This window comes from Lissotriton helveticus, chromosome 11 (genome assembly GCF_964261635.1).
Source record: "Lissotriton helveticus chromosome 11, aLisHel1.1, whole genome shotgun sequence".
Taxonomy (NCBI): domain Eukaryota; kingdom Metazoa; phylum Chordata; class Amphibia; order Caudata; family Salamandridae; genus Lissotriton; species Lissotriton helveticus.
Window position 1 is genome coordinate 475223640 of NC_136072.1, and position 20888 is coordinate 475244527.

General features: G+C 45.0%; 1 protein-coding gene across 1 annotated transcript in view; it reads right to left on the reverse strand.

The window, feature by feature from the left end:
* Positions 1-1706: 1706 nt before the first annotated feature.
* Positions 1707-20888, reverse strand: part of MRPL44 (mitochondrial ribosomal protein L44) — a 33308-nt gene continuing 14126 nt past the window's right edge. Inside the window, exon 4 of the mRNA XM_078666072.1 lies at positions 1707-2658. Within this exon, the coding sequence (XP_078522198.1) occupies positions 2487-2658 (172 nt within the window). The 3' untranslated portion in view covers positions 1707-2486. The remainder of the gene's footprint in view (positions 2659-20888) is intronic.

A 20888-nucleotide genomic window follows, 5' to 3' on the forward strand; every position in this document is an offset into this window, starting at 1 on the left:
CAACAAAAGATAGACAGAATAGTTTACAGTAGGACAAATAGTCCGTGTAGTGAACACAACCTTTCATATAACAGTCGTACCACATTCACACTCACATTCCATACATACCATAATCAACATTGTGCATGTGTGACAAAACGAACAAGAAAATAAATGAGGTCAGGAAAACCAAATTGAAAGCAAATCACAAATGGCATTAAAAGTATTGAAGAATACTCAATATCACAACGCTTGTATAACAAACAAGATGTATAAAGTTCCTTTCTGACCACAAAACCTAGACAACAAGAGGTATACAAGGTCGACGCGTTTCGAATCGGACCCTTTGTCCGATTCTCATCAGGACCGAAAATCTGAGTGTAATCAGTGTTGGGGCACGGGGATGTGCTGGGTCAGACCCGGTGATCGATCACCGGGTCTGAATCTGCAACACGTATACCGGCATGCGGAAGACTGCGAGAAGCCCCGGTTAACGCTGCAAGAGAAGCCAACACAAGCCAAAGGCTCTGCATGGGCGATTCCAACTAAAAACATTCGGAATGGGACCCTGAGCTATTCCGCGTCCCAGAGCCTCACAAAAAAGCGCCTTATCAAGATGGTCCCCTGATTTTCAGTTTCGAACGCAGCACCCTTGGATCTAATCACACCTGACCCAGCACATCCCCGTGCCCCAACACTGATTACACTCAGATTTTCGGTCCTGATGAGAATCGGACAAAGGGTCCGATTCGAAACGCGTCGACCTTGTATACCTCTTGTTGTCTAGGTTTTGTGGTCAGAAAGGAACTTTATACATCTTGTTTGTTATACAAGCGTTGTGATATTGAGTATTCTTCAATACTTTTAATGCCATTTGTGATTTGCTTTCAATTTGGTTTTCCTGACCTCATTTATTTTCTTGTTCGTTTTGTCACACATGCACAATGTTGATTATGGTATGTATGGAATGTGAGTGTGAATGTGGTACGACTGTTATATGAAAGGTTGTGTTCACTACACGGACTATTTGTCCTACTGTAAACTATTCTGTCTATCTTTTGTTGGTGTTCTTTATATATATACATGTAAAAAGCATTTTTCTATTGTGTGTTAATATGTACAAAAAATAAGATTTTTCAAATATATAGAAATAAATACAATTGATTCAGTTCAAAAGCCGACTAGCAATTGAATCATTGTTAGTTTGGGTTCTAATTGTTCTTTCTGTGAAATCAGTCACAGTATTTGCCCTTCTGTTGTTTATTCTACCAATTCTTTAATAGCATTCTTGTACTGGGCCAAACTCCATTCAAATAATTTTTTAATCTCTCATCTTATGCTACTGGTTGTTTGGTGCATCATTCCCATTAAAGGAAATGCCCCCATTCTAAGAAGGGCCTCCACCGGAATACAAGAGGCACTATTTTACTTCTGAAAAGTGCACTCAAACGCCACATTGTTTGTCACATTCTTCTCTTTCTCTATTTGCATTCAATACAGAAATCAATGTTCTACTTTTTCCCCAGTACCGTATGGCGGCTTTAATATGCTAATCAGCATTTGTGCATCTTGGGCAATGTTCCTCAGTCCTAGACATGAATCATCTGCCCGATTTACAAGGACTACATCCCAGTAGGTAAACTAATTTTTAAAGATTTTGTACACATGTCAAAAATTGACAGAAACAGCAGATAGCCACTCAAATTATAATGGATAGCACTGCACAATCCTGTGGAAAGTTTTATTGTAAGCAATAGCCGTAATGCATAGGTTTCTTTTTCCAAAGAGTTAATGACAAAACAAATTGGAAACATTTTTATCAGAAAAGTCAGCAGGCATTTGGATGGTCAAAATGAAAGTTACAATCAGGTGTGCTTGCTCAAAATCGTGTGCAAGAATTATCAGGAACCCAACAGGCTACCAAATATTTATCCTTTTCACAATCCTTGATAATATGAATATCTGGATAGACCTTGTCAACTGATTCAATCAGGAAGATCAGGGAAAACATCAGACAAACACACAAAATCATTATGTGGTTGAGCTTGTAGAACCCATGATTTGTCTCTGCTTAGGGTTACTTATTGTCTCAATAGTCATCTTGTAATTCATTGGGGCTCAAATAAATCAAAAAGTAAGATCATGTAGAGTAACTGGAACAGTGTTTTGAATAAAGGGTGTGTGTAGCTTCAGCACAACTTTCATCAGAACATTGAAAAGAAGGAACGGTTATGCAGAATCGAAGGACCTTTACACAGGACACATGTACAACACCAATCCAAATATGGAAAATCATGAACCACGTAAGTGCCTGCAATGACAATGGCAGGAAACGGTACGCTCCGATGATCAGTGCTTGCTGAATTTCACTCTTTAGTGGTACATCTGGAGGAAATTGGAATACTCCAGTGGTAAAACAATTGGAAAATGTGAGTCAATGATTAATTTGTGGCACTGGGCAACTGCAGAGCACAAGAACTTAATGCCACCTAAAGAGAGATCACAGTCTAGCTGTTGCTGATGGCCTTTACAGAGGTCTGCTCTTGACTGAGTTTGGAATAGTCCCATGGGCGCCTGTTTGAAGTATATCCGTAAATCTTCCTGAGGGCGACCCGAGCTGCCTCCTCCTCAGCTGCGAACAAGGTTTCACCTGGTCCTTCTGCAATTATCTTCTTATCACTAACAAATAATAACAAAAACAAAATCATCAATACAAAATAGAGTTCAATGGGGGTGAATTCAGGTATCTTGTACAACATTCACAGATGGCTCATTCTGTAAATCAGATTTAATCTAATTTTCCACTATATAATTGCGTAATCAAAAGATTTTCGTGTGCACAGGGCGAGAAGATGAACACACTGAAAAAGCATTGCCAGCCAAAGCAGTTTTGCAATCCATCTGTTATTTTTACTGCTGTAGGCCACCATATGGTTAGTTGTGCTCAGATATTTTACATTCGTAGGTATCAACACAGCACACAGTAGACAAGCAAAACTATGCATACCTCTGAGCTGGACGAAAAAAAGCTTATTACATTCAGTAACGATCTTACCAGTGGATACTCCATCTACCTCCCATCATTAACCTCTTCCGGGTGCCAAACTAGGTGTAGGAAACTTGCACTGGCAGTTGTTAGCCAACAGGTGGCGCCAAGGCTCAAAATCTGCTGACATCAAGGGAGCCATGCTCATGCGAGTTCTCGTTCTTTTTTCTCCTGCACACGTTTACAGGCAGATATGAGCCGGTTGAATTTAAAGGAATGCAGGCAAAGCCACTTGGGTACAACATTGACAGTATAGTAACCACTCAGAGTGGCGAGGCAGTCAGTTGGATGAGGAAGCTTCAGGAAGAAGTATCCATCAGAAGAAAAGGGTACTTTCCTTCAGAAGCAATATATCTGGTGGGTGCTCTGAAAGATACTTCTATCAGCAAATTCCTCACCTCAGGAATTTTAAAACAAAACAGAGCTCATGAAGGCAAGACTGAAGATAAGCAGCCAAAGGGTCCCCTACCACAGCAATTATGCCAAGCTATCCATTCCTCGAAACCCACAGACAGAACAGCATTTCTAATGACACAGCAACTGATATCATGCTGGTAGTGGTTCAGAGAGCAACATAAAATTACAACCTTGCTTAACCAGCAGAACGCATCCTTACCAACTAGTGGGCACTAGCAAATAGCTGAAACACACAAGTGTGTAACAGAAGAGTGTAAAATAAGTCTAAATTAACGCTCTGTACCAAAAAAAAAACTGTCAGAGCAGACAGTAGATTAACACCAATCAAAAAAGGGGACAAAAACAAAAAGCTGCAGAAGGTAAAGAAGGCGTGTTCGCACTGTAAAGTTCCTAAGGCTACTTCATGAACAATCTGAACAAAATTAATTAAATGAAAGTAGTGACACTAGGGATAGAAAAATACAAAATTGTGTATTGCGAAATATTTTAGAGACATTTTGTTAGATCACAGAACAGGAGCTGTACAACATTCTAACCACAATCATTCATCCGTGTATTCATAATTCATACTGACGGTGTTTTTTGTATATGTGTATAATATATTGTCAGCATCCTGAAATGATTGAATGTCTGACCAAAGACACACAAAATGAATGATTAGAACAATATCATCTCATGGATTTCTATAATTGAAGGGTGGTTTCCAAGATGTCTCTAGAAGGTGTGTTCGACACCCTCAAGTCAGTGAGCAAAGAGAAGCCAGGGATAACATAAGCAAATTAAACCATCATGCCAGCTAAAAAGAAACATCAAAAGGGTGCTTTGCTGTAGGCAGCAACCATTAAACTACAACGACCTAGCCATTTAGGGAAAAACAGAAAAAAGCAGAACCAGTTGTAATAATAATAATAATAATAATAATAATAATATTAACAATACCCGCGTAAGAAAACAAGGGTAAAAACAAGCACTGGCGTTGCCAATAGGTCTCGCATTAGGAAAGTTTGAGCTATTGGTATTGTAAATGACAAATATTTATTTATGTGTTGGTTTTGAAAATAGCGAAATTAATAGCTTTGTCATTTACAATGCTAATAGTTTTAACTTTCACAAATGTGACCCCTAAAGCATTTGTAATGCAATATGTGTTGTATTTATGTGACTTAGATGTATTGATAAGATATGAAGACCTCTGTTTGTAATTTCAAGAATCATGGTGCTATAGAAAGTGGTGGGGGTGGTTCAAAGACTCTTGACATAATGTAGAGGGTCATGGAGCATCTAAGGGGCTTGTGGTATAATGTTATGTTAAAGTGGGAAGAGAAATGTTCATCGAGCAATTCCAAGGCTTGAGCAGCAACTCAAAGACCACAAGTTAATTTGAAAGCTGCGGGTGTTTACAGGACTCAAGAGATTATCTCAGATCTGGAGATATATTTGCATGCGCATTGATAGGTTGCGAGACCTAAAAAGCATCAACAGCACTGCAGTGACATTAGGGGCGCCACTGAAGTTAATATTGTAACGTTGGTTTTTCCCGCTGTCCACTGACGTCCATCTGGAAAGATAGCTCTGTGGGATAATGCGCGTGTGGCAGACAACAGTATATTCTTACAACCAAGCCTCAAGATGCAGCTGGTTGCAGGGCCGGCCCTAGGCATGTGCAAACTGTGCACCTGCACAGGGCCGCCAAACCCCAGGGGCCGCCACGACGAGGATCGGATCGGAAGGATCTGATACATCGTGGCACTGGCGGCCCCCTGGTGGCAGGATTTGGCGGCCTCTGGCTCCGAGGGGCCCCTCCGCGGCCGTGGAGCAGCTAGAGAGGCCGAAAGTGTAAAGGGGGTTCATTTTTGCGCAAAACCTAGGGACAGAGTGCCATGAAGTTCGGAACTGGGGAGGGGAGGCACGGCATGGGGAGGAGCTGCGTCACGTGTTACAACTTGGCCATAGCGCCGGAAGGGGGGAGTGGGGACGTAAGGTCACGTCCTGCTGCCAGGGTTTTGAGGGAACCAACTGGGACTGAGGTAGAGGCTGGCTGCAGAGCTCACTGGTTTGCAGGCAGCAGTGCCACCGGAATCATGGTGCTCGGCTGGCTGGCAGCACTACAGATCGGATTGCACCTTCTGCTGGGCCGCCTATTGCAGTGAGGCTAAAATATCTATGGCTGCCCCCCTGTCAGCCAGTAAATAATTATTTCCGAGGCGCTGGAGGGCCGGTCGAGGGAGAGTGCTTGAGCCCGTGTCTGACTGTGACGAGAGCGGGACGAGGTACATGCAGAGTGAGGCTGCTTCTCATCGCAGCTGTACAGGTCTCCGCAGTCATAATGGGCCCTATTTTCTGTCATGTATACAGATGAGCATTAAAAAAATTGAGTAAAGTCGAGACAACAGTGACCCTCAGAGAAGCAAAGGCAGGATCACTAATGTCAGTCATGCACATTTGCAGCGCAACAATTAAAAGTGCGCAATAAGTCCAGTAAAAAAAAGACCGGAGCAGGTGCCTTGCTCTGTGGAAGGAAGGTAGGCCCAAGAGAAGCGGCTAGTACAGAGTGTTGCTGGGATTTTTGGAGCAGCAACTTAGACTGCACAAGGTAAGGCTGAGTGAGAGCAGATGCGTAGCTGTTTGCCAAAAATGTTTTCATTTTTCTTGACGGATATGGCCTCTATCAAGAACACATGACTCAAAATTAATGTTTTCATATCAAAACAAACAGTGCAGCCTGGTGCGAGAGGGATAATGACAGAGAGGAGAGGGCTAGAGACTGAGCGCGTGAGAGAGGAGAGGGATACAAAGAGACAGAGAGGGGAGAGGATAGAGAGGAGAGGGATAAAAGGATAGAGAGGAGAGGGATAGAGAGAGCGTGCGAGAGGGGAGAGAGGGATAAAAAGAGAGAGGGATAGGGAGCGAGCGCATGAGAGAGAGGAGAAGAATAAAAAGAGAGAGTGGTGAGGGATAAAAAGAGACAGGAGAGGGATAAAAGGATAGAGAGAGAGAGCGTGCAAGAGGGGGGAGGGGTAAAGACAGAGGAGAGGGCTAGAGAGCAAGCGTGTGAGAGAGGAGAGGGATAAAAAGACAGAGGGGAGAGGGATAAAAGGATAGAGAGGAGAGAGAGCGTGCGAGAGGGGGAGAGGGATACAAAGAGACAGAGAGGAGAGGGATAAAAGGTTAGAGAGGAGAGGGATAGAGAGAGAGTGCGTGCGAGTGGGGGAGAGGGATACAAAGAGACAGAGAGGAGAGGGATAGAGAGAGAGTGCGTGCGAGAGGGGGAGAGGGATAATAACAGAGGAGAGGGATAGAGAGCGAGTGCGTGAGAGAGGAGAGGGATAAAAAGAGACAGAGGGGAGAGGGATAAAAAGAGACAGGAGAGGGATAAAAGGATAGAGAGGAGAGGGATAGAGAGAGCGAAATCGTCGTGGTCACACACAGAGGAAAGCTTGCATTGTGAGATATAGTTGCCGTAGTAGTTCATTCAAAAGACTGACGTGTTTCGATTGGAACGCTCTTTGTGGTGTTATTACTGATATTTACATGTGTTGATCGTCTTCATTGCTTAATTTTGCCCACAAGAAAGTGTCCCTCATAGTCATTGAAATGTCACTCATAATTACACTGAAATTATGAAAATGTCACGTATGGCAATCTGAAACCTTGGCAGCTATGAGGACGAGATGGGTGAGTCTTCCCCCGCCCCATCTCCACTCACAGGGCTACCAGCAGCATGTGTGCTGACCTCATTGTACCCCCTGTAGTTGTAGATATGATTATTTTTTTAATGAACATGCCTATTTGTTTAACAATAACCCCCTCCCATTGCAGGCTCAGGCCTCCTGCATTTTTGTGGGGGTCCGGTGCCCCTGTCATGGCCCTGGCACTGCAGCTGTCTGTGCGCCCAGTCCCTCATGTCGTGTGTCACAATGCCCTCCTCCTAAATTGTATCGTTCTGAGACGAATTCGGAAGGGGTAGGAGCAGCCGCAGGTACTGGTCATCTAACGACTTTTCTGGACGTATTGTTAAAACACCTTCCTGAGCTCCGCCCCGTCAGGACCCCCTCTTCCGGGGCCACCACCTATGCTCCCTGCACAGGGCCACCATGAGCCTAGAGCCGGCCCTGCTGGTTGGCCCAGCTTCTCCTCCTTCCGCGGTCAAAAAAGAAGTGCTACCGTACTGGGTGCTTGCAACACCTGCCCTGTTCGTCCTGGAAACGAAAACTACAGGGCGGAGCTGTGTACCGAGGCAGTAAGGTTCGTGTAGAACTTGTTATTGAATAACACCCGTCCCGAGGCACAGGCGGAAAGTTTAAATGCGCTCATTTTAGTTCTTATCACAGTACATAAATCACAATGCAATGCGTAGCTGGAGATGACAAATAATAATTAATGTATAATTCAAGGCAGGTGCGCCGGTAGCACAAAACTGAAACTAACTACTTTTGATGTTAATATTCTCATTTATTTCGGGAAACTCAAGTAGAAGTCTTGGCAATTCTGGTTTGACTTGCGTCCATTTCAAAATTATAAACATGTTATATTCATTATTACCACGGTAAGATTTTTTTTAATGTAGCTCTCGTCCTAATCGTATGCTTTTTAAAGTGCTAAACTAACACGAACCGGGTATCGGAGCGCTTAAAGAGCGCCGGTACCGGGTTTACTTCGGAAAACCCACTACGCAAACAATTCATCAACAGTCTCGTTTCTCTCTGACCTCATTGATAATTGCATACATTTAAAACACAATAACTTCATCGGGCACGAGAGACGCCATTGGCTACTTCAGTAGATATCCCTTTAAATACAGAAATAAACTTTTAAAGAACTGCGGTCATATGTGAAACATAAAAGAAACGACCGACAGCCGTATGAGGATGTGTCAGCATTTCACTTTATTTATCCAAAGACGCATTAATGAAAACTGACGCAAACGAAAATCTCCTGTGAACGGTGTGACAGAACAGCGCCGGCCAGGCTTGTAGTGCACGAGCGCATTGCCCTGCATACATTAAACCCATGGGTTGGGGTTGAGTTGTCTTTGCAAGGCTATAGACAGAAAACTTCACAACCTTGTGCTCCTATTTTATGTTTTCAAAACCAAGGAACGGTGCGGACTTATTAACATTTATTTAACGATGTTTTCAGATCTGGTTAAGAAAAACGCTCAATTATGAAACAACTTCCTGCCTCAGAAATATTATGGTAAAAATACCGACCGCCAGAGTATTGTGAGGGTTAGTATAGATGTATTATTCTTAACTGTCTAACTAGGAGATGTAATGTCAAGGTTCCTATATGCGGAGGTAAGTTTAGTAACCCTTTAATTACCGATATATAATTCCCTTCACAGCATTCTGGCAGTCAGCACTTTTGCCACATTTTGGGCGCCATTATTAAAAGCTCTGTATTGTGGGAGGAAGCCGCCATGCCACAGGCCCCGAGATACACCCCCAGACACTTTCGGAGGCTCTCGAGCCGGGCCCTGGGGAGCTCAGAGCTATTAACACGGCGGGCACAGGGTTCGTCCAATGGAGCGGCCCTGGGCCTGCCCCCCCAGGAGTCTGGTAATTAGGTAAGCATTGCCACCGTGCATGGCACGCGGGCTAGGGAATAAACTCACACTAATTAATGTACTCAGCTTTCCGAAAATGAGTGTGATTAAGGGACTCTCAGAGGAACGTCGGAGCAGACAGCGGGACAGTGAGCCGCGTGCTCGAAGGAAAGTACATAAATACACGTTTAAATGGATATAAAGCAAGGGATGGCGTGCCAAGGTGCACACTAGCTCAAAGGGAGGGTAATTGGCTTGCAGATGTCACCTGAACGCTGCGATGGTTCGTTGAACAAAAATGCCCTTTTTCGGTAGCATGTTACATTTTACACTACATGCATCTCGCATGACTCGAAACAATAACAATATCTCGTGCTCATTTACATCGCTGACGCAACTTCTTAGAGTAGCACGGGGGGGAGGAGAATGAAGACATTACCTTAATGCACATTGCCTGGGATAATGCAGAGCGGCTGACGGAAAACAAGCATTTGCAATGCAATAGGTCTCGCAGCATTTAAGTTTGAGTTGCTGGCATTGTAAATAACAATGCTTTGCATAATTTTTTTTGGGTGGTGTCCGTGTGTGCATGGCAGTGGTGGTGTCTGTGTGTGCATGCCAGTGGTGGTGTCTGTGTGTGCATGGCAGTGGTGGTGTCCGTGTGTGTATGGGAGTGGTGGTGTCCATGTGTGCATGGCAGTGGTGGTGTCCGTGTGTGCATGCCAGTGGTGGTGTCCGTGTGTGTATGGGAGTGGTGGTGTCCGTATGTGCATGGCAGTGGTGGTGTCCGTATGTGCATGGCAGTGGTGGTGTCCGTGTGCATGGCAGTGGTGGTGTCCGTGTGTGCATGGCAGTGGTGGTGTCCGTGTGTGTGTATGGCAGTGGTGGTGTCCGTGTGTGCACGGCAGTGGCGGTTTCCCTGTGTGTATGGCAGTGGTGTTGTTGCTGCTGCTGTACACCTCCATGGTGAACGTGCAGCAGGCCCTGGCGACGGAGGCCACCCTCCTGCGGCATCTGCAGACCTACATCCGAGACGAGACCTCCAGACTCAACGACCTGAAGAGGTAATGGAACCAGCGACCCCACGTGTGTGGGTAATGCCAGCTGCCTGGGGCGCCCTAGACCTGGGGAGGGGAGGGGAGGTGGGTGTTATTACAGTGGAACAAGAGCTCAGTGGACTGATGGAAGTAGCTGGCATATGTTATCATAATTCGTTTTTGTTTTTTTAAAGTAGGTGTCGGGAGGAGTGGGGGAAGGTATAAGACACTGTTTTGAACTCATGTTTGTTGAGGGCAGACAAATTATTGATAATAGTAGATAAACGTGAGTGTCTGGAAATAAAGGCAATTATAGCAAATCTGGAAGATCAGAAGGGTTGTGCCCATTTGTTGATATATGTGCTCATTGTGTGAACAGAGAAGCCGAGGGCGTAACAGGAGTCAGATAAACTAAGTCACTGATGTGCTTTTTCAAGACTTGTGCAGCTGCAGTTCTGTTTTTAAATTTTATTTGTTGCATTGGACTAAGAGCTTTGATGTCTTTCCTCCTTTTTGTTTTGTTTTAATGGTGCATGGTGAACGTGGGAAATGATGTGGCTCGCTTACATGGGGTTTATAAAGTGAATATAAACAGTAAATACATTTGAAAAGACTGAAGTTCCTGTTGGAGACACGTATGTGTAATGCCTTCAAGCCGACTCAGCCTTTCATCCTTAAGAGATCGATAATGCGAGTGTCACAGTTACCTGTGCCTCTGCAGATTTCTTTTTCAAGTTTAATAGAGTTCTGCGTGAAAATACCAACCTCAAAAGTGAAAATGGCTATTTTCTCACATATTATTTTCAGTACTTCTCTTGCGGGCGCGGATGTGAGGGTGCTGTTTTCAACCCCATTCTGAGAGTCAGTAACTGCCCCTCTCTTACGGTGGGTTCATAGATGCTCACTCACTGCGGCTGTTTTTTCTTGTTTTTTTTCTTGTTTTGTGTTTGTAGTGATGCCCACCCCTTCTTCTCTTGCTTTTCTTGATGTGTACAAACGACATCATTTGATCCGAAAGTTGACATAATCGCAAGTTTTACTGGACACCTGATACCAAATGCCTGCACATTGCACACTCACGGTGAAGTTTTGCTCCAACACTCACCACAGCAACAGGCCAGAGTAAAAATATTTGCACCTGAACACTAGCCGGTGCAAACATATTTTTCCTGACCAATTACTTATAAAATAATATTTGCTATGACGACTGGTGCAAAAAACTCATTTCCACAGCAGTGAATCATTGGAAATGCTGTTTTGGGACAAGTCGCTTAGTGCAAATTATACGAAAGTGCGCTGTCCTGGTGCAAAGTTAATGTAAGCTGGTTCAGTTCCAGATAGCTTATCTAGGAACTACTTATAGTAGCCGTAATCAGTATGATTTATGTGTAGAAATGCATGCAAGCAACGGATTAATTTCCGGTTCTACAGCAATCATCCCCCCCCCATATCACCCTGTGCTTGGAACACGCCCTCCACTGAATGAGGGAAAGACTCCTCTGCATGGGCAGACCCACCAATGAGAAGATAGCATGAGAACTGGACCCCCAGCACCTCCCTCCCACCCTCCCTTGTCTGTGTGCCCCATACCCCCCCCCCTTCAACCCTCTACTTGCCCCGCCCCTCCAGACTACTCTCATAGTACGAATTGAAGCCTGCATTGCTCATCTCGTCCCCACCCGCCGCCGCCCTACTGCCCGGGGGGCCCCACTCCCCCTCCCTTTGGTGTCCGTGTTGCCCCCACCTGCCCTGCCGCTGTTATTCTTTTTTGCCCCACTCACTTTCCCTTTGTCCGTGTCGCAACCTCTCACCCCCAACTGCACTCCCTCCGTTGTTTCCTGCTCTGCTACTCTCCCGCCAGCTATTTTAAAAAATACAAAATAGTCACGCCACATGAAACTTACCACACTGCTGCCTTCCTGTCCACAGTAACCCCGATGCACCCCGCTCGCTGGCAGGAATGGGCTACACCAAAGCCGCCCACAGGATAAAGGCAGGCCGGGACAAAATTAACAGAAAGGGGGGCAGGATGCCCGCGAGCAGGGCACGGGCCGGGTTTGGCCGGCAATGCTTCCGGGTCGCCGCAGGCAGCGCTGCGGCCCGCCCTGCACGGGGAAGGGAGGCAGCTTTCGAGGAGGACAGCACCTGGCCGCGAGCGCGTTCTCGTGCGCGTGACCTTAACAAATCGCCGCGCGCGGCCAGTGCTGTCCTCCTGGAAAGCTGCTGGAAAGCTGACACGCTAACTATAGGTCTTTGGCGAGAGCGAGCTTCGCTCGCTTCACCGAGACCTAAAAAGGGCAGCCTGCCGGCTTTTTTTCAGACCCATGGCAAATCACACGGATATCTGCGAACTTAGCAGGGTTACAGAGGGCCATAGCTCCAAGCATGTTGTCCTCTTATGTTTGTTATGCCAAAAATCGTTTGGTTTTGGCAGGGTGGGGAGGGAGAGCGCCTTTGTGTCTGATGGCAGAGTTTTTTTTATTCTCCAGAGCTTGTTTTTGTTCGTAATTTCTCAGATTCGGCATGTTCAAAGACATGTTCCAAGGAGTGCTGCTACGGGCTGGGGGAAGCTGGCTGGGGAGGGGGAGGAGAAATGAAAGTAAAGGCTGTGTTTGCGGGGAGAGAGAGGGGAGGTGCTGGTGTGGGAGGAGTGCTGCTACGGCCTGGGGGAAGCTGGCTGGGGAGGGGGAGGAGAAATTAATGTAAGGCTGTGTTTGCGGGGAGAGAGAGGGGAGGTGCTGGTGTGGGAGGAGTGCTGCTACGGCCTGGGGGAAGCTGGCTGGGGAGGGGGAGGAGAAATGAATGTAAGGCGGTGTTTGCGGGGAGAGAGAGGGGAGGTGCTGGAGCTGGGTAACCGAGTTTATGGCCCAAAAGCGCGTGCCTGTGGCCACGTGAACTTCAAGAAAACCGCAGGAACGAAGCCCTTGGTTTGACGAGGATTTCGAGCACTTGAATTCTCGCTCCCTCAATGCGCTTGCGCGCATTGTAGGTCACGAGACCTAAAAAAGAAGCCACACCAGTAGAAAAAATGCTAGAACCTTAACCACACAGCAAAGAACAGTAGTATAAAGAAGATCACCAGCGCAATCCAAGCAACGTCAGCACGCATCCAAGCAACGCCGGCAGCAGGACCAATCTCAACATGGAGCACCCAAAAGGGCACCTCCACTGGGCTGCACGAGGACTCAAAACAAAATGGCAGCAAACCTCAGGGAGGAGAAAACAGCTATAACTTCAGAAAGCGTTAGCAGATGCTAAGGCAAATGAAAAAAATAAACATGGGAGACACCGAATATCAACGACTGTGACAGAAAGCTACCTGCAGGAGTAAAAACAGAATACTAGGGTGTCCGGAGAGGAACCAACCACCCGACCACTGTAGTGATCAAACAGCAAACCATAGCCCACACTCCAGTCCCGTCCCAGAGCCAAGGGCAGCAGCATAAAGAAATTAAGAAACAAGTCAACCTAGGCAGTCCTCAGAAGCCCAGGGCGACCGAACCCAGCCACACATCATTACAATAGAAAGAAACCCACAGAACAGGCCACTGAATTCACCTAGTCAAGCTGGACCTAAGCAGATGTTAAGGAACCTAAATCAATCAAAAACCACCTCAGCAAAGGGGGAGCTTGGATGATCTGAAAGGAGCAGGACCACCACCAGAGCCATCTCTCAAGAAGCATGGGAGTATCAGACAAACAAGTTAGGTGCCTGGTACTCCGAGTTGAGATCATGAGTAGACCACACCAAAATCTGCCCTAAATGTCTGACCGTCTGAGCAATGGAAGAACAGATGCCTGAAGGCCCTATGCATATTATCTAAAAATGAGCGAAGGACTTGCACAGCGATTGTTCTAATTCTATTCGATGGTGAACTCTGTGGCGTGCAAACAGGTAGGGCGCTGTCTGTACCTCCCAGCGTAAGTATGAACTAATACAAAGCTCCCCCGTTAGGCAGGAGACACCCTGTTGCACAGCATCTCAAGGATGACAAAATGTCTTTTCCCTTAATCCATTAATTCTTCCTCATGATGGGGTTCCAAAGTATATTTATTGTTTCATCAAAATTTCCACAGAACCAAAATTCAGGTGTATGTCAACCAACATTATAATCCAGTATAAATCCTTCCCCAATGCATTTCGGGCCGATTTGCTAGCCCTTCCTCAGGGGACAACTGAACTATTACAACGAGCTGCAGCGCGGTGTTAGGTGATGATGGTGGAAACCAGCATGATCGTCTCTATGTCGGGAACCCCAGGAATAAACCCGGGGCGGGTTTATTACCTCACAATAGCACTCCAGCCTCTCCATGAAACGATTTACTTCACCAAAACACAGCCACCTAACAATCAAAAACTGGACTAATTTAAAAGGATATTATAGACTCTGAAAAGACACCATTGTCTCAATTTCAACTACCTACATCAAGCCGGGCAATGAACTTACCAACCTTTCAAATGCCATGTGTCGAAATTGATAAAGACCTTAGGCTGTAAATGCACTAAATAACCACACCATAATAAACCTACTGAAACAAGTAGAAAAATTACTCTGGCGTATGATGTAATCCACAAGAAAAGGGCATGGAGGCATCCAAACCTTACAGTGCTATACAACTGTTGACATTAAAAAAGCAAATGCTACAACAGATAAGTGAGTACACTTACACGAGTTAGCATTTGTTGAGCACAGCCTCTGACCAAAAGATAGAGAGCTATACAATTAACAATAGTTGGAACACAATACAAAATGACACCAGAAAAAGGAGTCAGACACGAATGATGCTACAAACCTTGATCAGTATGTACATGAATGGAGCTTGGTTACAATTGATCAGGGAAGCAATAAGACAATTACATTCATGTGGTTTCTGAGAGATTTCTAAACAGAAAAAAATGCCTGGTGGATATTTAGGCTTTGCCTGAACAGCTCTTGCGCTGGGCTTGTGAAATCTTTTGCATTCAATATAAATCTTAAAAGGGTCTTACATCTGGCCCCCTTGGGTTTGATTGGTTCCTGTGCTTGCCACTTACTTTTCCTCCATTTCTATTGGCTGTAGCATACGGTTTCCTGTACTTCCTTGTGTGTTTCTCTTATCAGTTTACCGAGGACCAAGTGCTGTTTTCATGCGCTTTTGGGGAACCTTTTTATGTTTAGCCTATACAGCTGTGCTTGTTAAACAAAGACTCTACTTTGACCACGATAATCTGCATACTGCAGTAGCTGTGTGCACGCAAGCAAGAGCTCCACCTCTTCAGAGATGACATAAGCTTGTATGCAGCATGCGACAGAGGAGCTTTGGCTCTTCCTGTGTGCCTTCCACACAGTTTCTGCCGTTCATGCTGCTTCTTTGCAACAGCAGTGACGATTTCTGCACCAACCCGCGATAAATAAACTAGCCGCTTCCCTAGTGCTTTACTTTCCCTGGCAGCACGCACGGAAACTTCTTTGTTACCATGATGGACATGCTGTTTCCTACAGGTCGACCATTGGTTCCGTGTCGGGCTCACGTTCCAGGAGACAGTGTAGGTGTCAAAATACACTTTATTCGATTTTTGTTAAAATCATAAAAGGCAAGATATAATACAGAACAATTTTTAAAAGCATCAGTGAATTTGATTTCCAATTTTGACAATAAATTATCAATCTCATTATTTCATAATATTTACAAATATTTAAAATTGATTACAGATAGAGCCACATTTAAAATAGAATTAGAGTAAAACATTCCGGGATTTTTTTTTATTCCTTAATCTGAAGGCAGCTGTTAGAAAGCATGCAACACTAAAAATCGTATGAGTGTCCGGTATGATTGAAGGAAAATTAGCGCTGGCTTTACTTGAACAAAACCAGCAGCTTTCAGGATGGGTAATAAATATTTTGCCCTCTCTATGGTATACAGGCCACAAAAGAATGTAAAATGGAGGGTATCCTGGTTCGAAAACTGGTCACAGTCACATGGTGGGCCGTCTTCTGGTTTTGTCCACACGGGGAAATTACCAAGTGAATAGTGAATCAAGTTCATCCTGAATTTTGTTAACAAGAATCTGTGGAGAGGATTAGTAACGATTTTTAAATTAGGTTCCAGAGAGGGGTAGTGGATAAAACCATGTAAGCTCTTACAGACAGTTTCCTCAATTCCAACTCCTCTCTCTCCAAGCAAGCCCTCTCCAGAAACTCTTGTTTGATCCACCTGATATCCTCCCTCCTAATGTTAGTTGGTAAGGTAAAAAGCTCCGGTCTCCCAAGCGTAGCAAATGCAGATCTAATATATTTCAACCAGGGTATTTTCATGGCCTGATCCCTTGAGGTTACATCTTTAAGAATTGCGTGATTGTTAATTCTGGGTTCAGCCATGTTTTTGCCCCAAAAAAAAAAGTGGGGCCAATTTCAGTTTATCAGTAATGTAGGTCAAACCCATTTCCTCATGGATCGTGAAAGTTGGGGTGGAATTGGGAACAGATAAAAATTGTCTAATAAGCCCATTTTCCACCCTCTGGGTTTTATCCGTATTTACATATCCCCACAAGGCGGACCAATACATGGCAATTGGGATGCACTTACTGTTGTATACTTTTATCACTGCCTCCATTGGTTTGGCCCCTAGTCTTTTTGTAAAAGCCAACATGGCTGAAGTTGATCGTGCGAGGCTTATGCTTTTTGCCTTAATCTGAGGGACCAAGGAGCCTCTCTGATCAAAAAGAACCCCCAAATATGGGAAAACAGGGACCCTGGAAAGAACCTCACCCTTACAAATAAAAGATTTAGCATGTAACTTATTTCCTTTACTGCCTACAATCATAATGTGTGACTTCATTACATTAATTTTTAAGTCAAGATTCTCCATAAAGGAGCCAAATCGGTCCAAAAGGGCCTGTAGACCAATGCCCGTACGGGCAATTAACACAGCATCGTCCGCGTATAGGAGTGCCGGAACCTGCTCTCCTCCTATACGCGGCACGTCAGCCATTCCTGCTTCCAGGTATTTCCCCAGCCCATTTATATAGATGGTAAAGAGAAGGGGGGCCAGGATGCAACCCTGGCGCACCCCTTTCTCAGATCTAAAACTGTCTGTGCACCTGCCATCCCTAGAGACCCTTATTTTAGCTGAAAGGTCCTGATGCAAACTAGCAATGAGAGCTACTAGATGTGCCTCTATCCCAATCTCAAGTAAAAGAGACCATAGCTTAGACCTGTTCAACAGTGTAGGTAATTTATGGCGGTGAGTCTGTGCCCATAGAGGCAGTTTCCAAGGCCTCCCAGCTACGCTCTGTTGACCTAAAGGCTCCTGCCCCCGTGTGGAGGCGCCTATCGGCGGGTAAGCAAATGTGACAGCGCCTGAATACCCTCACGCTATATAAATCTACAAATCTGTTACTTGTGTTGCACAGCATGGGTCGGGTTCAGCTGCCTTCTGTACTGGGATTTAGAGCTTCCAGCTCATTTAGCATACTCATGGGTTAATCACACCGCAGAATATTATATTACCAATTCTACGGTGTTGCATATATCATTTTGAAAGTTTTATATAGCACGAAAATGACCACCAAAGGGTATCAGAGTGCTTTACAGATTGTGCCGTAGGACGAGTACATGGAAACACAAATAATCAGCATACAGACAGGTACATAGACTTAAAATGTACAACATTCTCAAGAGCCTAGCATCTAGGGCACAAAACAGCGTCGAATGGTGAGGGAGTCAAGTGGGGAAGGAAGACTGAGGCAGATATTTCTTCATCAAGAGCTCTTTAACTTCCAATTTGAAGAGTGCATAGGAAGGGATCACCTTGACTTCGGGGGAGAAGAGAGTTCCAGATCCTTGGCGCCATACCTGGAAATGTTCGATAAGTCTTTTTTTTCTTAAATTTTTGAGGTTTGAGTAATAGAGTGCTGGCACTTCTAGAAGCTCTTGAACCACATGAGAGCTCCAGTTTCTGAGCGAGGTACATCTGGGTCTTGAGGTGAATGGCTTTGTGTGTCATGCACATTGAGCGAGGTACATCTGGGTCTTGAGGTGAATGGCTTTTTGTGTCATGCACATTGAGCGAGGTACATCTAGGTCTTGAGGTGAATGGCTTTGGGTGTCATGCACATTGACATGCACGCAATTTTCAGCTGTATCCGAGCTTCATAGGGGAGCCATTTCAGAGCTAGCAGGTCCGGAGAGATGTGGTTGAATTTTTTGTGCCCGTAACGATCCTGGTCGCAGCATTAAAGGTCACCCTAAGGGGAGCCGTTTTTACTCTGGGCAGGCCACACAGCGTAGCACTGCCATAGTCCAGCTTTGCGATCACCAATGCTTGCACTGCAACATTTAGGTCATGAGCAGGGAGATAAGGTTTGAGCTTCCTAAGGATGCAGAGTTGGCAGTTTGCTCCTTTGGTGAGGGAACTGATGTGATTTTGCATGTTCAGTCTCTTGTCTAGTAAGATACCAACGAGGATGCAGAGTCCACGAGTTGAGGTCTGCAGTTGAGAGCTGTAAGCTGATTCAACCATTGTTCAATGTCCGGTGATTGCTTATGGAGTGAGATAAGGAGGAATTCTGTTTTTAGAGCATTTAGTTTCAGGTGGTTACGTGTCAGCCAGCTTTGTGTTTCCAGTAGGACAGAGTTGAGGGACTGAATGTCCTCAGGGGAGGCGATCTTCAGGTATAGTGGAGTATCATCCGCATACATGTGATAGTGAATTTTGGATGATTTCAGTATTTCTGTTAGAGGCTCCATGAACAGGTTAAAGAGTGTGGGTAAGAGTGCTGAACCTTGGGGAACCCCTAGCGAAACCGGTGGAGGATGGGACAGGGATTGGTTCACCTTGAAGCGTTGGGATCTATTCAGGAGGAATGAAGAGAACCAATTAAACACAGGCCCAGACAACCCCATCCTGTGTTCCAGAATCATGTTTGACAGTGTCAAATGCTGACGAAAGGTCAAGAAGGATCCGCACGTCTCATTGTGGTCCAACATTCTTAATCAGTCATCGACAAGGAGGACTACTCGATGCAAAACTGCGCTGTTTAATTTGCAATCTGTGCCCAGTGCGGACCACTGCTATTATTTTTATTTTAACCTTTGTTTATTCACATATTTGAAACAACATCACCAAAACCAAAAGGCGGGAACAGTGATCTCTGAAAAGGTAAACAAATAGCGTCTCCAGTGAGACAAGGGTTTCAGGTCCCTGGAGACTCGATCCAGACCATCACAGACTGATACTGTTTCGCAGAAGGGCAGTAAAAACGTGGTGCCGGTCCTGTACATCGTTTGGTCGCGGGTTCGATCACATGTGCACTGCAGGCAGTTGCATTGTTGCGGTATGACTGGTTTCATTGTTGCACCTCTTGCTGGACTGAGAGGGAGCAGCTGTGGTCTTAGCAGAAGTGGCCTGAGTTCAGGTGCCCTCATCAGTGGCTTAGTCTCCGGGGGGGGGGGGGGGCTGCAAGTGGAGGTGGATCTAACTATTCTGTAGATTTCAGTAAGGATCTTGCAAATATTTCAAAATCACATCTTAATCGCATAGCATCCAAAATGATGTGCCCTGTTTGGACAATACCAATCAGATTCTTACGTTTCTCATGAAAAGAACGGTGCATGATTTAGGCACCGAATGACGTGTGAAAATGGAAGCTCCGACATCCCACTGTTGCCTCAGATAAGTCGCCATTATGACTGATCCCTAAATTCCAGTACGGTCAACTGGTCCTGAATTGTGGCTCTGGCTTTACAGATCCTTCTTTCGGCCTCAAAGTGTTTCACGTTAGCAATTTCCCAGGAGCATTACACGGACTGCTTTTGAGTATGTTTCGTAGACTCTGACAACTTGTAGGCCTGCATCGCCATCAGTGGAGAGGCATTACCCATTTAGAACAGCCAGATTCATGCTCCATCATTACAATTATGTTAGCAAGTTTTTGTAATATGCACGCTCTGGATGACCTTTACAGTGTCCCATACAATGTTTATTTCATCAGCTGTCATGCCTCAGGTACATGCCGTTATTTATTCCCACAGCTGTACTATGCCAGTTGCCCTTACGTCCCAATGTAAAATGTATGCCCCATTAAAAAAAATGTTATACGTTTTGAACACAGATAATGCAAAAAAAAAAAATCACCACTCAGGTACATGTAAAGAAAGCTTTTATTTTACGATCTATATTGTCGCATATTCAATTTGCCAAATGATCACTATACTCATTGATTAGATTTGATTCAGTATTTCTGCAGGACAGAGATCTTTTGATTAGTGGTGGTTTCTACTCATGATAAAATAGTGCAATGGGTTAATATGCCTCCTGCAAAGAAGTTGTAGCACGCAAACAGCTGAACTGCATTTTATGTGGATAATTCAGTGGGTAACTGCTTTTGTCACGGAGATACTTTTGTTAGTTGCAGTTCATAAGGCAGCTGTTGGTGAACTGAAAATTGAGTGATTGATACCCTTGTAATCACGTCCGGACACCTGTGCAGTTAATGCTTGGCTCCCATGTCCTGAGCCTTTGTGCCTAGCCTGTCAGAGTACATTTATACTGACAATTAGAGTGAGCTGTGCCATAATTTGAGTAGAACAGTGATCAATGCCCGCCAGCCCTTTAGTGTCTGGAGTCGGGTCAGGGAAAGGCAGGGTCTTGAGAACTACAAAGACTTTTCTTTGAAGTTTGCATACTTCAAAGGCAGAAACTGGTCTAAGTACTGGAGCTGTGACACCATAACTTCAGAACACTGCTTGGCTAAGACGACATACTGTCAAGAAGAGCTGGAGAAGCTGTCAGGATGGACTACCACTTTACTGTGTATTTTGCTGTGTTGGCCTGCTGCTTCTGTCTTTGGCAACGAAAGGACTGGACTTTGCTTTCTCAATCC